General features: G+C 41.0%; 2 protein-coding genes across 3 annotated transcripts in view; one reads left to right on the top strand and one right to left on the bottom strand.

The window, feature by feature from the left end:
• tbc1d32 (TBC1 domain family, member 32) overlaps nt 1-13,404 on the bottom strand; it is a 34,139-nt gene extending 20,735 nt beyond the window's left edge. Inside the window, exons 1-23 of one of the 2 annotated variants that reach the window (XM_077552127.1) lie at nt 13,332-13,404; nt 12,664-12,813; nt 12,412-12,576; nt 12,181-12,337; nt 12,011-12,082; nt 11,154-11,279; nt 10,991-11,069; nt 10,714-10,817; nt 10,261-10,322; nt 10,043-10,175; nt 9,912-9,971; nt 9,389-9,485; nt 9,152-9,289; nt 7,341-7,424; nt 6,709-6,851; nt 6,512-6,639; nt 5,421-5,628; nt 5,137-5,216; nt 4,523-4,661; nt 3,293-3,380; nt 2,347-2,465; nt 2,134-2,253; nt 1,482-1,570 (exon numbers count right to left, since the gene is read on the bottom strand). In XM_077552127.1, the coding sequence (XP_077408253.1) occupies nt 1,482-1,570; nt 2,134-2,253; nt 2,347-2,465; nt 3,293-3,380; nt 4,523-4,661; nt 5,137-5,216; nt 5,421-5,628; nt 6,512-6,639; nt 6,709-6,851; nt 7,341-7,424; nt 9,152-9,289; nt 9,389-9,485; nt 9,912-9,971; nt 10,043-10,175; nt 10,261-10,322; nt 10,714-10,817; nt 10,991-11,069; nt 11,154-11,279; nt 12,011-12,082; nt 12,181-12,337; nt 12,412-12,576; nt 12,664-12,813; nt 13,332-13,342 (2,552 nt within the window). In that variant the 5' untranslated portion in view covers nt 13,343-13,404. Of the gene's footprint in view, nt 1-1,481; nt 1,571-2,133; nt 2,254-2,346; nt 2,466-3,292; nt 3,381-4,522; nt 4,662-5,136; nt 5,217-5,420; nt 5,629-6,511; nt 6,640-6,708; nt 6,852-7,340; nt 7,425-9,151; nt 9,290-9,388; nt 9,486-9,911; nt 9,972-10,042; nt 10,176-10,260; nt 10,323-10,713; nt 10,818-10,990; nt 11,070-11,153; nt 11,280-12,010; nt 12,083-12,180; nt 12,338-12,411; nt 12,577-12,663; nt 12,814-13,304 lie in introns of both variants that reach the window. The other variant, XM_077552128.1, reaches the window with a different exon arrangement.
• A 288-nt stretch (nt 13,405-13,692) lies between these two features.
• On the top strand, nt 13,693-16,767 carry hsdl1 (hydroxysteroid dehydrogenase like 1). Its single transcript, XM_077552138.1, has 5 exons — nt 13,693-14,127; nt 14,333-14,778; nt 14,885-14,968; nt 15,947-16,084; nt 16,181-16,767. The coding sequence occupies exons 1-5, from the start codon at nt 13,911-13,913 to the stop codon at nt 16,244-16,246; spliced, it is 951 nt and encodes a 316-aa protein (XP_077408264.1). The 5' UTR covers nt 13,693-13,910; the 3' UTR covers nt 16,247-16,767.
• Nucleotides 16,768-17,379: the final 612 nt, after the last annotated feature.

Here is a 17,379-nt window from a genome sequence, read left to right as displayed (position 1 = left end):
TTCAATATTTCTGTAGTTGTGACGAGTTGAAAAAAATCTAAAAACATAAAACTTTTTTTTTGAAGAGGGCGCCTTCAAAGGTTCGACCCAGATTGCCTTTTAGATCCTGTGGAAATTGTGGCTCGTGAATGCTTTTTGAGGCTGTACACGGGGGGGGATGGGGGATCATTTTTAAATTGTATTGTGAGTGTCCTGTCTGGTGTCCTAAGACAGACTAAGCCCCTCTGGGGTGTAACAATATTAAGACGTTTTTTATTTTTTTTATTTTTATTTTTTTACTACTGCATAAATGACATTCAGTGCAAACTGTTTTAATAAAAAAATTAATTAAAAAAAAAACTGTCAAAAATTTACGTTCTGTGCCAGCGCACACGCACACACTTGCTGTGCATTAATCCATCACCAGCGGGGAGGGCGTAGCGATCGATGCGGGCCCAGGCGAGTGCCGGTTGCCATGGCAGCAACCGGAGAAGACATTTGGGCTCTTCATCATCGTCGAGAGGCTTACTTTTATGGGATGTTTCAACACAACAGCAGCATATTAAAAAGACAGCAAGCAGCCAAGCCTCAGTTGGCACAAAAAAACAAAACAAAACAAAAAAATGTCTCAAAAGTCAAACGGAGGAAAGCGGAAATCATGCGGGAAGCTACGCCAGACATCAGAAAATCTGGTGAGACTTTTGAGGACATTTTTTTAAACAGAATTTAGCGATTGACATGTAAGCTTGATGGCTCATTTTATGATGTTAATTTTTTTAAGGGTTGTGTTTACATACTATACACATTTTGACAAAAGGGGCAGAAAAAACCTACATTGAGAATTTTTTTTTATGTCTGTGGAAGTTAATGCAAGAAAAAAAAAACTTTCAGGAAAAAAATAAAAAATTCCGGGAGAAAAAAGCTAATCCCAGAAGGGAAAAAAAACTTTCAAACAGTCATTTTCCTTTGCTTTTTCGAAAGAGATATAAGAAGAAAAAAAAAAAAGATCGATCAGCTAACTAAAACTCCTCCCACATTAGCCTGAGAAATACGTACAGACGTATAAAAAAAACTTTAGTTTAAGTTAGGTTTGAGTTTGTTCTATTATACAGCAATTAAATTAGGAAGGTTAAAATGTTTTTTTAAGAGAACGTCTTTTCAGTTAATAAGAGGTTCTATTGCATCCCTACTGACCCCCACAGGTGGCGCCAACAGCACGCAATGCCCCTGCTGTCGTTTCACCGTGATGACAGACTATTTCCCTTTGCATGATGGGAAATTTGCCCTGAGTTTGTCCAGCGAACTTCACACTTCATAGTCAAAAGAAGCAAAAGCCATGTCAGTATTATACAACACTGCCAAAAAAAAAGTGGCTGTTGTGCTTCTTCAATTCCAAGTTCCCTGAATGCAGCACACCCTCAATTAATATTGAGCTTGTTTGTGCCCAATTGAAGTGCTACCGCTGTTGTCGGTGGCGGTGTGTGTGTGTGTGTGGCTCTCACCTCAAACCGAACGTGTGCGACTGCTCGTAGTGGAAGAGCGAGCGCATCTTGGCGGCAGAATTCACAGCAATCAGCCTGTCAATCAGGTCCTGTGGAGCACAGCGGGAGGCCGTGAACATCACGCATTTGCTGTGTTTAAGGTGGAAATGCTGCATTACAACGTGGCGGAGAAAAAAAAAATCAAGGACTGTGTTGCAATTCCAGTTATGGTGAAAAGCGCAAACATGCCCTCAAATGGATGAAAGAGGAACTGTTGGCAACTGGGATGAGTGGATGTGTGTGTGAGAGAGAGGAAGAGATCTGTAACAGTGACTTAAATACAGACCAAATTAATATGCATTGCACATAAAAGTTACATAAAAGTGTGTAGTACTTAAAAGTTAAATACAGCTAAACTGCACTAAACAATATTTAGCAGGGTCATTATTACTCCTTTAGTGTTCCTCCATTATTCAAGAGAATAAGAACTAAGCCATAAGATGGCGCCAAAGCCATTAAAAAAAAAAAAAAGTGTCTCACATGACTTTAACATAGTTCTCTGGCACACACGCCACAAGATGGCGCCAAAACAACACTTTCATTTTTCACAACCTCGCCTATATGTGTGTGTGTGTGTGTGTGTGTGTGTGTGTGTGTGTGTTAGCCCACTCACAGGCACAGAGCTTGGCACTTCCCTCAGTGTGTAGTCGCTCTTGTTGGCCAAAGGTTGTCCAGCCAGCAGCTGCCACACGGACTGCGGGGACGACAGCAAGTTGACCAGAGCCAGGAAGGACTGCAAAGACACACAAAAATGACCCAGTCACACACACACACACACACACACACACACGGAACATACACGGGTCAATAACAAGCATCGGGGTACCTTGAGGCAGTTCCTGTCTATGGGTTCCATGGGCGTGGCTTTGGGTTGGACCGCCCTGGTGTCCTCGCTGCCGCACTCCAGCGCCGACCACAACTCCACAATCAGGCCCTGCACATAGCCTGGAACACGACGACGCAAAGATGTTTTTCGGGGGGTCTTATTGTCAGGGATGTGATTTGACCAAAGTGAAATTATCTGAAAATTTAGCCGGGGGTCTGGGGGCCGCTGGCACCCAGCTAGGTCCAGGGCAGTGCCCTGGTGGGGGGACAAGAGGGGCTTCCCGGAGCTCATGGGTTTTCCGTGTTTTTAAGTACTTTCAATGCACTCACATGACAAAGAAATAGACAAAACAACAGCATAAATTTTCAATGTATATTGAACTATCCCATATAAAATGGCAGTTTTAGTCAACTCAAAATCAGTCACATTCAAAAACATTGGACTGCCTTTGCTTTTAAAAACTATCACTGAGAATATCATCATATCTAACTAATGTGATTACTAAGTTAACACATAAATAATGTTGAAGAGTTCAAATTTCATGAACAAATAATTGTATCATGACCAAATGAAAAGTAACTCATATTAGAGCATACCACAAATGTCTTTGTTATAGCAGAAGATGTTATCTGTCGGAGTCATGTGCATACACAATGAATGAATGAATGGGGGGGGGGGGAGATAAAAAAAAAGCGGAATTCCGCGAATTAGCGGAAAAATCACATCCCTGTATTATGCAAATGAGTCACTGCTCGGCCCGCCCACTCCACTGCTGGGTGAGCACTGAGCAGACACTTTATTTTGAGTGGAACAGCCAACATCCAGCATCAAAATGGCACTGTTCTGTCTGTTTGCCATGTGTGGCAGTTGTACATTACCGCCACCTATAGGACTGGAGTGGAGCAATACCCCCACTGGCATTTGGCTTTTTGCAGCGTCGTCGTACCTGTGCGCTGCAAAGCCGTCGAGCCCGCCGCCGTAGCTGCCACCTGTGTTACCATGACTCCGTAGCCAAACTTTTCACAACGGCTCACCTATAAAAAAAAAAAAAAAAAAACCACAACAACAATAGGTAGAATTAGGCAAAATAAGGACAATTAGGAAAATGACACGTATTTGAAAACATACTTGAGAGAAAATTTGCCAACGGAGCGTTTTGAAATCCAATTACACGCCAGGTTTCGAGTGCGGGTGTTGGCCCTTCGTTAGTTAAAAATAATCACGCTCCTTAATTAAAGTGCAAAGTAAACAGGGCAAGCAATTACAAGCGTGAGTAAACAATGGCGCTAAATTAAGTGCAAGCGGTGGGTGGCGCGGGGTGAGGCAATGTAGGAAAGGTGTGCTCGGAATTAGCATAGTCGACAAAACACTGCGGGAATACTAAAGAGGACAACAGAGTACTAAAAAAAAAAAAAATTCAGCTTTGATTCCCATGAGTGTGATGCCAGAAAGCTTATCTGGCTCGCTTATATTTTAACTTCTATGAGCCGCTTTTACGGCGACATGACTCAGCAACCCAAGTGCAAAATTTGGAAACCCCATAGACGGCCTAATAGAACTGAGCATAAAATTCTAAACTGCCACTTTGAAGACCATGTAAAGTAAATTTTGAAATTTGCTTCTCACTAGTCACAATCAAATATTATTAGAGTCTATATCGATTAATTAAAAAACTGGCTACAATTTTATTTTGCATCAAAGTGCATTGCAAAACCATTTCCCCCAGATTACTGTTTATTAACCAATTATTGTTGTCCATTATTTGGTATTGTTTAGTGATCAAAAACTAAATCTTTTGAAACTGAATAATTAATGTTGAGAGGCTGAAATCAGAGGATTTGGACAACTTTAAGTTCAACAATGGCTCGATTATTAAAATAGTTGTCGATTAATTTTATAATAATTACATTTGACACCTTTAATGAAAATATGTGTAACGACTGAGAACTATATCCCGAAAATGCATTTTTCCGTTCAGATAGGCTTCTGGCGTGCCCGCTTTAGAACGCCCCGTTGTTGGCCATGAGTGCATGCATGTCATGGAGAGAAAGGAAAGGTTTTTTTTGTTTTTTTTTAAACTCGGGCTCGACAGGCAGCATACAGACTCATATGTTTTACCACCAAGAGAATCCCCCCCCCCCCACCATATCGATAGGGGGGGGAGGGGCTAGTTTACCTGCAGTTTTTTGCTAAAGCGAGAGAACATGTGCGAAACACACTCCTGCATGGCGCCGGTTTGCTGAAGCAGCAGCACGCCCTTGGGGGTGGCCGCAAAGTTCAGCAGGCTGTCCAGCATCGTCTCCTCCCACATTAGCCTGAAAAGTACATACAGACGTATAAAAAAAATTCATTTAATTAATAGCAGTTGACGAAGTTGATAAATGCAATAAATTGCCACGTTTGTGAAGCATTGGCACAGTTCAATTGTTAATCTGTCAGCATGGATATATAAGGTGATTTTATTGCTATCCAGTGAACATAAATCATCAACAAGATTGTCTTTAAATGTCAACAATATTTGGTCTAGCACGTGCAATTAAGGAGCTGTATTAAAAAAAGAAACTCTGCCGATATAAAATAAAATAAAACTCAGCGAAGTTTTAAATATGAAGTCATTAAAAAATAAATAAATACTGAAAACTGAGCTCTAAAAAAAATTATAAAAAAATAAAAATTAAAAAATTAAAAAAAAAATTAAAAACAAATAAAAATAAATAAATAAATGAAAATGCGGAAACTGCATTTCTTATTGATGTATTATGAATGACTATATGATTATTTCCATCTTACATGTGTTGCAATTCCTGCATCGTCGTTGCAGGATTGTTTCCAGGCACCGGGGTCGGAATCCTTTCAGACAAGGAACTGGTCTAGAAAAACAAAAACACTTATCATAAATAATAATATCCTGTCACATTTATTGATCACACCCCTTATGTGCTCACGTTACGGCTGCTGACTATCATTTCTCCCTGACTAAAGTACGTTTCTGTCACATTGAGTGCAATGTGACCAGGGAAGACTAAAGTCAATGTTTAGCAGGAAGTCAGCGTTTAAGGTGGACGACGTCGCACCTTCCTCCAGGCGGCGGCGGCGGCCTTGTGCAGGCCGTACGCTCGCAGGACCTCCAGGCCCTCGCAAGTGTTATACATCTGCCTGCACACGAAGACGAAGGCCCCGCACAGAGCACGATTGGAGTCGCCTTGGCCTTGGCCCGACGCGGCGAGCTCTCGCTCCAGCAGCCTCAGCGTGAAGCGAAGCAGCACGTGCGCGGCCGTGCTCCTGCCAGCGGAAACAGAAAATGATCTCAGAGTCAATTTGCTGTTTTATTAATGACGTGCTGCTGCATCACACGACGTCTGCTCATGTGAAATTCATGGCGCCGACAAGGCGGATGAAAATCACTCCACGAGAAAGCGTGTTCGCGTTTGAATGAGCAGGACAATCCAAGTTTATTAGTCCACTAGTGAGATGCTCAAAAATGGATATGCGGGAAGACATATTGAGTGATATGTTAAATTAACGGGCTTGGCGGGGACTTTTCAGATCACTGGTTATTGTTGCCAAAACGCTCTCATATGATGACATCATTAGTGAAAAACATGAAATGGAAATGAAATCCATCCCTCCCCTCATTTGGTTAGCACCATCTGGTGGCTAGTTTTTTTTAGTGCAGTGTAATTTTTACTAGGCATGTTTTGGCCCTTCTATGTTTAAAATCCGCGCTAATAGTCAGATGAAGGGGAACAAAATATGCTCGTGAACCGAGTCAATATGTTTAGGAACTCCATGTGTGTGTGCATTAAGAAATAAGTGCTTCATTATTAGGGGTTATTAGAGATTGTAGGTGGTTTATATGCATTGCTGTTATGTACAAAAGCACAATATGTTTTTTTTAGTATGAACTTTTTTTTTTTATATATCACCAACCTCCCCACAGTAATAATTATCACGTCGTGACCTTCAAATTGTGATAATATCGTATTGTGACGTCATCACAGAAAATGTAACTAGTGATCTGGAATGCTCATGTCAAGACCTTTAATTTGATATGTTACTCAAGAAGTCTTCCTTTATGTTTATTTTTTTTAGCTTTTTAATCAGTGACCTTTAACAAACTCGTGCTTCTTGCAATAGAACAATGAAAAATGCACCGATGACTCACCTCTCACTCTGGCCTACAAGCAGATTCCTCTCATACAAGAAGAGCGCTAACCCTTTGTCTGTGTTGATCATTCGAGCCAGGATGTCCGCAACCAGAGACAGGGTGGCTACAGGACACTTTAATATACTCTGAAAAGGAAAAAAAAACACTTCATAAAAACCAAAGAACACATTTTCCTTCATGTTGGTGTTTGTCACCTGGCCTCCGTTGAGCATCAGGATGATCGGCGCCATCAGAGTCTGAATAACGGACGTCTGGTGGAGACACTGGTCGGCGCACTCGGCACGCTCGCACATGGTGCTCAGCGTCGCCATCACCAGGCCGCTCGGGCACAGCGCGTCTGACGAAAAGCTCATTTAAATTCATTAGTTCAACTGAAAACATGAAAGCGCTAAACTAGACTGAGTAGACTCTAACTGGCACACCCTAAAAAGTTGACCCAAGCTGTTGCCATGGCAACGCATCGTTCACTAACTAATACATGTTTTTGAGTCAATAAACACTGCAGAATCCCATTTGATTTAATGGTAGTTTGGTTTCATGGTAGAAAAATTCATCAATTTCCATAGAGCAAATGAGTCGAGTCAAACTCGATCCAAGCTGTTGCCGTGGCAACGCATCGTTCACCAACTAATACGTGCTTTGAGTCAATAAACACTTCTCATCTCATTAAAAAAAATCCTATTGTTTTTTGTTGTAGTTAGGCAGGAACAGGACTGTAAGCAAAGCCAAAGAATAAGATAGCGGAGAAGGTCTAAGGGAGACAAATATGAGACTGTCTGAGGACGGACAAGGTTAGCAGATAAAAGATAGTGCGTGTGTTGGTCACCTGTGCTATCGTTGCACAACGGCTCAGGATGTTGGTACATGATGTTTATGAGGATCACCACCAGCTCAGTCACACTGACTGGATCTGGAAGGAGGAGCTGACTTGGTCAGTAATATGATTAGTCACCCGTGTACTTTGTCTTAACTCTTTGACTGCCAGACGTTTTCGGAAAAGGGATGCCGTGGGTGCCAGCCGATTTAAGCATTTTGACTGATCTTTCAAGGTCCACAGAAAATTATGTGTTTGGACTATGGAAACACACATACTACCAAATGAAAGATTGAACTCTCATCTTTCATCAGAAAAAAAAGTTTGTTTCTACCTTATTCCGTTTTTCAGTAATCAACAATAGAAAATGGTTAGTTTCACCTCTGTTTTGAAACAAACGTCTTTTAACGTCTTTGGCACTCCTCCATAGGATTTTACTAAACGTTATTTAACGTTTTTGGCAGTCAAAGAGTTAATAAGGAGAAAAGTGAAGTCAGCAGTTAGTTACACAACCATGAGTCCATTTAGTGCACACATTTTGTTTTGCAAATATAATCTGTTGAATATTAATTGTGAAGATAAATCAGTTGAGTCAGAGGTGTAAATCATTTGTCAATAGGATCTCCTCCCTCTTTGCAATGAGAAAAAAAAAATCCTTAATCTCGGGTACCCGCCTCGTTTCGGCGATATGATCTTAACAGCCTCAATAAAAGCGGCGACCGCAGACAATGACTCGTCTTTAAGAGGACCCGTAATCGTGTTATGTTTACAACTGATGATGCAAACGGGATTCTTTTGCGGTTATGTAAATTTAGGTGGAAACATTTCATGGTGATTCATGAGATTATAGACGGTAAATACTTCGGATTATATTGTGGTCACATGGCGACGTGCATGAGGCTGTAGGGAAAGTTAGGGACAAAATGTCAAATATATGTTAGTAGGAGGGCTGCAACTAACGATTATTTTTAATAACTTTTTATTCTCTCGATTATTTTTGTTGACTGACTGATTAATCCAACTTTTTTTTATTATCAAGTTTTAATATCAATTGCTATATTAAAAATCAGGAAATTATTTCAAATTGACAGGGCATAAAAGGCACAAACAAAAATAAATTATGATTCAGTTACTTGCTAGGTCTTTAACATGTCACAAAATAAACAAAAATGGACTACAGAAATCTGACAATATTTTTTGTTGAGAGGCTAAAATGCTGTGAATTCTGAATTTTTTTTTAAGATAAACGCCGTCTCAAACTGATTATGTGATGATCAAAATCATCCATTAATTTGACATCGATTACTTGTTGATCTAGTTAGTAGTAGTTGTCGTTTAAAAGTAACACTGTGCACATCTCAATGAGGTCATTTTCCTTAGAAACGTTCTAGTTATTTCCTAAATTAGTTTACAGATCAAAAAACCAAATAAAATACAAAAAAAAAAAATTTTTGTAACTTGAAAAATAAAAACGCCCGTGGTTGAAAAAAATATATTAACACGTCCCTAAATAAACTAAAACACATGATAATCATCCTAAAATAACTACTTTCCTTTCAACATTTGTATTAGTTTTTTTTTTTTTTTTATATATATATCCATTTTTATAGCTTAAGTTGCGGCAAAATATTTGTATGATTGCTTTCGCCCAGTGACGGATTAACAGTCGCTATAATGCCAGCCAATGACAGCACAGGAAGAAGGGAGGAAGGCGAAACTTCTTCAGAAAACCCAAGTCACATAGAGAGGTGTCGTAACATGTGCCAAATGAATTGCGTTATAGAAGATTTTAACAGTTTTTCCCCCCCCCCGTTAGCGTTCACCTTCTCGCGCAGCCACTTTAACGGGAAAGAGCTTCCTGCCATTGGAGTAGAGAAGGACTTTGCCCAACACGCACAGCGAATGGACCACCGCGGCGTACTGCAGCTCCTGACCGCTATAGACGCTGCTCACTTCCGGGCCTGAAACACAATCAGGATATGTTATCAAGAAGTAGCGCTGGACAGAATGAAATGGCTTCACCTCCTGGCGTCCCATTGGCGCATAAAAATGGCCCTCACCTGAGCACGGCTGCTGCTGCTGCTGCTCGGAGTGACGCTGAGTGGAACGCTGGCAGCATTCCAGGTAAAGGATGCACTTCTGCACAGCGGCCTCCATCTGACAAGACGTTATAACACATAACTCATTATAAACACCTGCTGTTACTTTTTTTTTTTCTCCCCCCCGCCAGAATTTTTTTACAGTGCGCTGACTCCATAGTGGGATTATGTTGGTATTTTACTGACAGTTAATTTAGAGGCTGTAAAAGGGAGGGATTGAGCAATAATCCTCTTTAAAAGGCTGACAGCAAGCGGGAGGGATTAACGAATCATTTCTTGAATGGCAAACTCTCTCGGCGGAACCTCCGGGGCATAACGCGATCCGTTCCGAGACGCGCGCACATTTCTCGCAACAATGCTATTGGAAATAATGGCATTTGTTGCCATTATGCAACCTTTTCACTATACAGGTGCTCACATTGAAACATTGCTAACTGCCACATGTGTAATGCAATACGACAACCCCAACATCATTTCCACTCACCAGACTTTTGTATTTGCTCTGGAGGAGCCTGAGAACCACCGTCCTGCTGTAGGAGCCATGCTGAGAAACAACACACAAACGTTTGCACACTTAATATTGCATCTGTTCAGTTGCGAGTTTGCAAGACGCACCATCCATTTTGTGAACCAGGCGGCTTGAACATCCAGCAAGGCCAGCAGGTGAGTGGGCTCCAAGACTTTGTCTGCTGAGTCACGATGGAGAGACAAAAGGGAGAAGGTGCTCTCGATGATTTCCTCCATGTATCTGAAAAAAAAAAGGCGCGAGGAATGTCAGGCGATCTCAACATCGAGGGGACAAAAATGATTGAGTTTGAGGCGGGGTCGCTCACTTTTCCGGGTGGCGGATCCAGAAGGAGGTCGCCTCCTTTTGAAAGTCGTTCATCAGACGCATCTGAGTGCACATGGAGGTGAGGATTGAGTGACATGAAGCAAGCATGGTGAGGCAGCATTTAGCTGCTATGCTGCACACAAATGGAAAAAGCTGCCAAATGAAGTAAAGTCTGCCTTGCAGTGTAAATGCTTTTAAATCCAGGTTTAAAAAAAATTCAAAGTGAGGTCTGAGAGTTTAAAGTAAACATGGTGAAGCTGCATGTAGTGTTGTGCTGCAAGAGTACATTATTTTAAATCCAGGTAATGGAAAACTTTTTCCCCATACCTTTGATTAAGGTCTTAAATCAATTCCACACCACGGTCTTATAGCAATTTTATAAACCTACTTTATTTATTCCTACGTCAATCTGTTTAAATGCTGTCAATGTACATTTGATTGTCATGAACCATACCTGTTTGAGGAGAGAGCTGACATCGGGTCTGTTGATGTCCAAGCCAGCCGCACCGTCCGGAAAGCTCAATTTAAGGGACAAAAAACTGGATTCTGCGCTTTTAGCTGAGCAGGAAACAACACAACACAAGTTATTAAAACATGCAGACCTCCGCCAAGGCCAAACAAGAGTACTGTAGTTACTATCAGTGATTCTGGTACCCTTGACGACTATATCTCATAATGTTTTTAATCAACATCAGGATACTTTGTGGTGGGGTGAAGACACACAGGCCTACCTAGGCTGGTGTAGATCTCCCGGGTGATGTTCAGTGGCAACGAGGAGAAGCTCTTGGCAAAGAACTGAAGAACGTGGTCCTGAAACAAGAAGATTGTTTTGTTTTTTTTTAATCAAAAAAAATGTCATTTCTGACAATTACTGCTAAGTGAGCTTCGGCATACACTGAGCTCGGCGTCGGGCTCGGTCAGCGCGGCACAAAGGTTCTGGCGTAGGCGGGCCCAGCCCTCGCAGCTCAGGACGTCAGACGGCGGCGCGCGGCGGAGCACCTGCAGGGCCTCACTGCGCACCTACACACACACACACAATGATAAACATTTTTAAAAGCAAACATATTTTAGATCCAGAATTCAAGACAAGGTCACAACTGATTAACCGGCTGGCTTATTTACCATAATCGTCCAATATTAGCCCTTTTAAATTGGCAAAAATCTGTCAGATTTTTTTCAGATTTTTTTTAAACACATTACAGCATAAGAAAAAAATAAACATTGCCTGCCCCCACCCCACAAAAAAACAAATACTAGCCCATTTTTGCTGATTTTTCTCTCTGTTGTAAAGTTGAACAAATTCTAATGGACAAATTAAATCAGTCAAACGTTCTCCCTGTAATTCACATCTTTATTGTTGTAAGCGTAAGGGACCCCAAAAGGAAGTTATAAATTATATATATATATATATTTTATTAATCTGATGATTAATCGGTTATTAGATTAGCCTAAAATAATCCATATCCGCCAGGCCCTATTTAAAATCCTTAATTTATGGGCTCAATATTTTAAATCAATTTTTACAGTCATTATTTGTTGATTTCTTCAATTGTTATTTTGACTAAAGGGGAGGGGCTATCGCAGGGGTGGGCAAACATGCTCAAAAAACACTTCTTTTCTTTTTTTTATCTTGTACTCCACAAATACTTACTTTTCAGGAAAAAAAATAAAAATAAAAGACAAGTAAGAATTATTGTCTTTGTAAAGACAGGAATTCTGTATTGTGTCATGTCCACTGAATGCATCGTCACCTCTTTGGGTTGACTTGGATCCAGTTTCTCAGCCAAAGCCTGCAGCTGCTCCTGTCGAATGAAGGCATAACACTGGCGAAATGGATGGGGGAAAAAAATCTTGTTACTGCATTCAAAGACCTTAAAAATGTTGTTGTAATTGAAACAGGTCTGTGTCTATTTAAATAGACCTGATTGAAGGAGTCTCCACTGTCAGAGCAGTCGTCGGCATAGCGGCCGTGCTGCATCTCCTCCTCCTTCCTGAGCTGGTCCTCCTCAAACCTACTGACTAAACCCTCCACCGCCGCAGTCACGGTGGTTCTCAAGGTCTGCGTCACCTCTTGGTACCTGGCGAAGGCGTACCATCTCAATGTCAGTGTTTTCCTTATTTACATGTGTCTGTGCGTCAGGGTCGGACTCACTGCGCCGATGCTCGGCTGCAGCTGGTCGCCTGGTGGATGAGGGCGTCGTGACCCGAGCCCACAGCGTGTTGTCCGTCGTCACGGGACAACTTCCTAAGCTCCTCGTCCACCACGCACCCCAGAGAGGTCTCCAAGCGCCGGCGCAGGTGCTTGACAAACTCATAGCTTGGGAAATGACAGGCAGAGGTGACAAAAGTGAGCGAAATGATGAAAAGATGGTCAACAAGTGACTTTTTCGAGTTCTGAGCTCACTTATGGAAGTTCTTGTCGGTCTCCTCCAGGTGAAGAAGGACCTTCTCTGCACTTTGAGGCGAAGGCGCGCCACAGAGTCGCTCGTCAATGCTTCTCAAAAACTGCTTGAGCAGAGGCCCCAGTTGCTCTTCATCTTCAGCAGACATCTCTCTTCCAAGACCCAAAAGAGAATTCCCATGATATGTTGAGAGGCAATTCAAAGTGAACATTATTACATTTGTAAAGGCAGAATTTCAGAATTTTGTGTACCTAAAAGACATCCCGCAAAGCTATGGTCAAATTTCCACGAATGTGGGCTACGACATGTCCGCATACAAGCAGACTCGGATGTTAATATTGGCGCAAAATTGAGCACTGGGCTTTGGTTCACTTGATTTATGAGCATTTTGTTTTCAAAAATGGTATGAAATGTCGTTTGACTACAATAACAATCTCACGTGTTTCTATGCTAGCAGGCTATAGCAATATAATACCCCGTTTGTTTACGCCGTGTAAGGTGCGGAAATATCAAAAATGTCCGGATAAATGCTCCAGTTCAGCTACTTGCTTCCCATGCTGTGCTGTTAGCCAAACACTCGCTCGATGTTAGCTTCCACCACAGAGAAGCAAGCGACTAAGCACCACAAAAAAAAGAATCAAACCTTCAAATTCGTCGTGTCTAAACCCACCTAACATCCATTTGACGCCTTCTCTTCAAATTAGTACAGCCGCCATCCGCGTCTCTATGGAAACGTCCACCAAACCGCGGTGCATTGTGGGATAGAATAACAAACATCGTGCTGCGTTCAGGAAATAAGCTTATGAGAAAAGTACACGATGTGTATGATCCGTTTATCTTAATTGGAAACGAACTCACACAAATAAATATAACTAAACAAAAAGAGCATTAATTCTATTTCATTTTGATATTAAAGTATAGTAATAATGAGGGAAACGCTGGTCCATAATGTCAAATTACAACGCACGGTTTTTCTCAGAAGCCCATGAACGCATCAATTCAGCTTACGATGTAATATCACGTGACTCGTTGTTTTGCTCCTTCTTCCGGGATTCATTCAAGGCAAATCCCTGCTGGATGAATAGGATGTCAAATTTATTTCCAAACATGTTTGCATCGCTATATTATTTAGGAACGTTAAATTAGCATGCCCGAGCTCTCATTTAACATTTTATCGGGTAAACACAACGTTGCGTGTTTAAACTAACTCGTAGACGGCGTTCGCTAGAATCACTTTGGATTTGTAAGCATGGCGGCTGTTGACAGCTTCCATTTACTGTACAGGGAAATTTCCCAGTCGTGCAGCGTTTACCTGGAGACGCTTGCTGTGGTGGGGGCCCTGTACACAGCCAGCAGGGCTGTCATCCTGCTCAGGGACTGCTGCGTGCTGGTCAGGGTGCATTTCCTGCCCAGGATCATCCCTAGCAGGAAGCTAAGGCATTATGGAGACTGGGCTGTCGTGTATGGTAAGCAATAGCACCGGTGGTAAAAATATTTAAGTAGAAGTGTGCAAATTCTTGTGTCAAAAAAAGTACTATATTATTTTTTGGGGTAATCAATTTTTTTTTGTTTGGGTGTAGTAAAGAAATAAGCTTAACCATTAAAATATAATGCAGTCCAGTAATCCATTAGTATCACTTTGCAGCCATTGATCAATATGTCTCCCATTAGGTGCATCAGAGCCTGTGGCGCAGGCCTACTCCGAGGAGCTCGCCCGACACGGCCTCAGCATCATCTTCATCACGTACGGCCGCTCCAACATCGGTGACTTTGCCGCAAACCTCTCCCAGCGCTACGGCGTGGAAACCGTCCTGGTCCCCGCTGACCTGGGCTGGAACCAGGCGGCCGGCAAGCCCGTCGCGGAAGCCCTGGGGGGCAAAGATGTGGGTTTCCTGGTCAATTGCGTCGACGAGGCGTGCACGTCGCCACGGGAGCTGGTGGAAATGTCCGAGGAGAGACTGATGGAGGTGACGGCCAATAATGTGGCGGGCGCCACGCTGCTGACCCGCTTGGTACTGCCCGGCATGCTGGCACGTGGCCGAGGGGCAGTGGTCAACATCTCGTCCGGCGCCTGCTGTAAGCCGATGCCTGGGAGGGTGATGCTCAGCGCCGCCACAGTGAGAACAAACATTTCCTGCAGATGCACGCCAACATAACATTTTGGTTCAATATCATCACGGGAAGCACAGTAATCTTTTTTTTTTTTCCTATAATGCTTTTCAGGGCTACTTGGATCATTTTTCGAGAGCTCTCCACCTCGAGTACGGCGCAAGAGGGATCTTTGCTCAAAGTTTGCTTCCATTCCAGGTCTGTCGCATACATCACGATTGCAAAACTGTGAGGAATTTAAAATATAATCATGTGAAATCTCTATGCAGTTTATTTTCCACTAAATTGTTGATTAAAACTTATTCATCCCTTTATCTAATTAAGTACTGTGTTTACATTTATTGTAAACCATAAAATAAGTCAACTATACAATTTTAGATTTGATTTTAGATTTGATAGTCAAATAAATTAAATTTGAATTTTATCATCAAAATGTGCTATTTTACATTTGCCATAGTATATATTTTTAAACAAAAAATATATAAAAATATTTATTAAATAATTTAATAATAATTATAATTACAACCAAGATACACATTTTAACAGTTTTTAACATTTAGGATTTTATTAAATATACGGCTAATTATAAACATATTAAATATAAACGATTAATTCACTTTTTAAAAGATTTTCAATGCACATTACAAGTAATTAAAACATTGTTTTCATTATATTAAATATTTTGTTAATTAGATTATAATTAATTCTACAAATGAAAATGGCCAACAGCAAATTTCAATCAGAGATGACTTTGTGCCCCTTAACATATTTTTGGCTCCGATGTAAAAAAAATAAAAAAATAAATAATTTTTTAAATTAAATATTTACTTTTTTCTAGCACATTTGAATATTTTGTTTGACCTATAAAAGGTTGCGCAATACAGATTTTGCCATGCCAGCCAAGGCGTTTCAGAAATAAATTCCACTTGTTGCTGAACCTAACACTTAATTCATTAATATTACAAAAATTGATTGCTATATTACATATTACGTATTATGAAAACTTGATGTGCAAGAGATTCAGAATCAGCAAAAACAAATAAAAAATCTGCAAAAGTTTACTTGCATTTTTGATTAAAAGATTTTGTAAAAAAAAATCATTGACGAGTGTTATTATTCTTCAAAATAAAATATTGATTTAAAATGTGATTATCCTGGCTGTTGTTTACCTGGCAGTTGGCCTCCAGTCAGCGGCGGCCGGCGTCGTCCACGGAAGGCTGGTTGACGCCCACGCCGCAGGTTTACGCTCGCCACGCCATCTCGACCATCGGCGTGTCCAACCGGACCACCGGCTATTGGCCGCACACGCTGCTGGTGGGCACGCAAAGTCAACACACACACACACACACACACACACACCCATGCTGTGTTGTTTGTAATCTAGACATCGTTTGTTCCTTTTCTCCCCAGTACGGACTGATGAGGTGCATCCCGGAGTGGATTTGGGTTTTGGGCTGGCGGGTGTTCATCGGTTAAAAGTGGATCGTCATAAGTTGTATGATCGTATTGTTCGTCCTCCATTTAGATAAGAATGCATGAAGTGGTAAAGTTGTGTTCTAGCCTCTCGTCATACAGGAGTGGCCAAACTTTTTCAATATCCTGGAGTTGCCACAAAAATGAGCAAAAACTGCAAAAAAAGTCCTTCTTATTTTCTTCCATCCATCATCTACCCTTTATCCGCTTTTACATCCATATTTGTACTTATTTACCCCCTCGTTTACAAATGACTAACCGTATTCAAAATCAAATGTGCACAAAGGTTTGGCCCACGCCTGGTGGAATATGTCACAATACTGTCCCTCTTAAAACATTTTTTTTTTTTTTGGCTCCTGGTGAGATTTCGCGTGAATCATTTGCACTAGCTGGCTCGTACGCGGTGACCGTGCCATCGACTGGAGTTTGTCCACCCACCACTGTCACCGCCTCTTTGGCGTCAAAACAAATGATTATGTGGCAGGAATAAAGTATTTAAACAAAAAACAACAGAATCCCTTGAATCAGACTTTTGCTTGTGTCACTAGCAAAACGATTGTTTTTAATGAGGTTAAAAAACGTATCCTTTAACAAACAATTGCCATAAAGTAATCCTTACTATAATTCTGACTCCCATTCTGTCAAGAAATGAAAGACAATGGAAAAAAGACTTATAACTTTGAAAACGTAGCTTTAAAGTGTCTATATAATGGTAATACACAACTTTTCCTTCAAGTCAACTAGCTTAATGCTAACACATAAAGGGAAAAGCCATAAACAGGCTAACGAATAGCACCTATGTGGCAATGTTACAAATGCTTGAAGGAACTGCTAATGAACACAAATGGTACAGCAGCGCATATATTCTTTATCCTCCTCAAAGAATGCTAATATTAACTCATTCACTGCACATACTTGACGGTTATAGACGTCATAAATTCATTTAGACTATTTCTATTAGTTTAACATTTTTCTCCCACTTTTGTTAAGAGTATGAAAACCTAGATTTTTTTTTGTACATTTAGAACAGATATAAAATTGGTGATTACTCGTGAGTTAACTAGTGAAGTCAATTATGATTAAAATCCTGACGCCCCTAATTTTTAATAATCTTTTCTTTAAAAAAAAAAAAGAAA

Source organism: Vanacampus margaritifer, chromosome 19 (assembly GCF_051991255.1).
Source record: "Vanacampus margaritifer isolate UIUO_Vmar chromosome 19, RoL_Vmar_1.0, whole genome shotgun sequence".
In the NCBI taxonomy this organism is placed as follows: domain Eukaryota; kingdom Metazoa; phylum Chordata; class Actinopteri; order Syngnathiformes; family Syngnathidae; genus Vanacampus; species Vanacampus margaritifer.
This window is presented reverse-complemented; position numbering and strand designations above follow the sequence as displayed.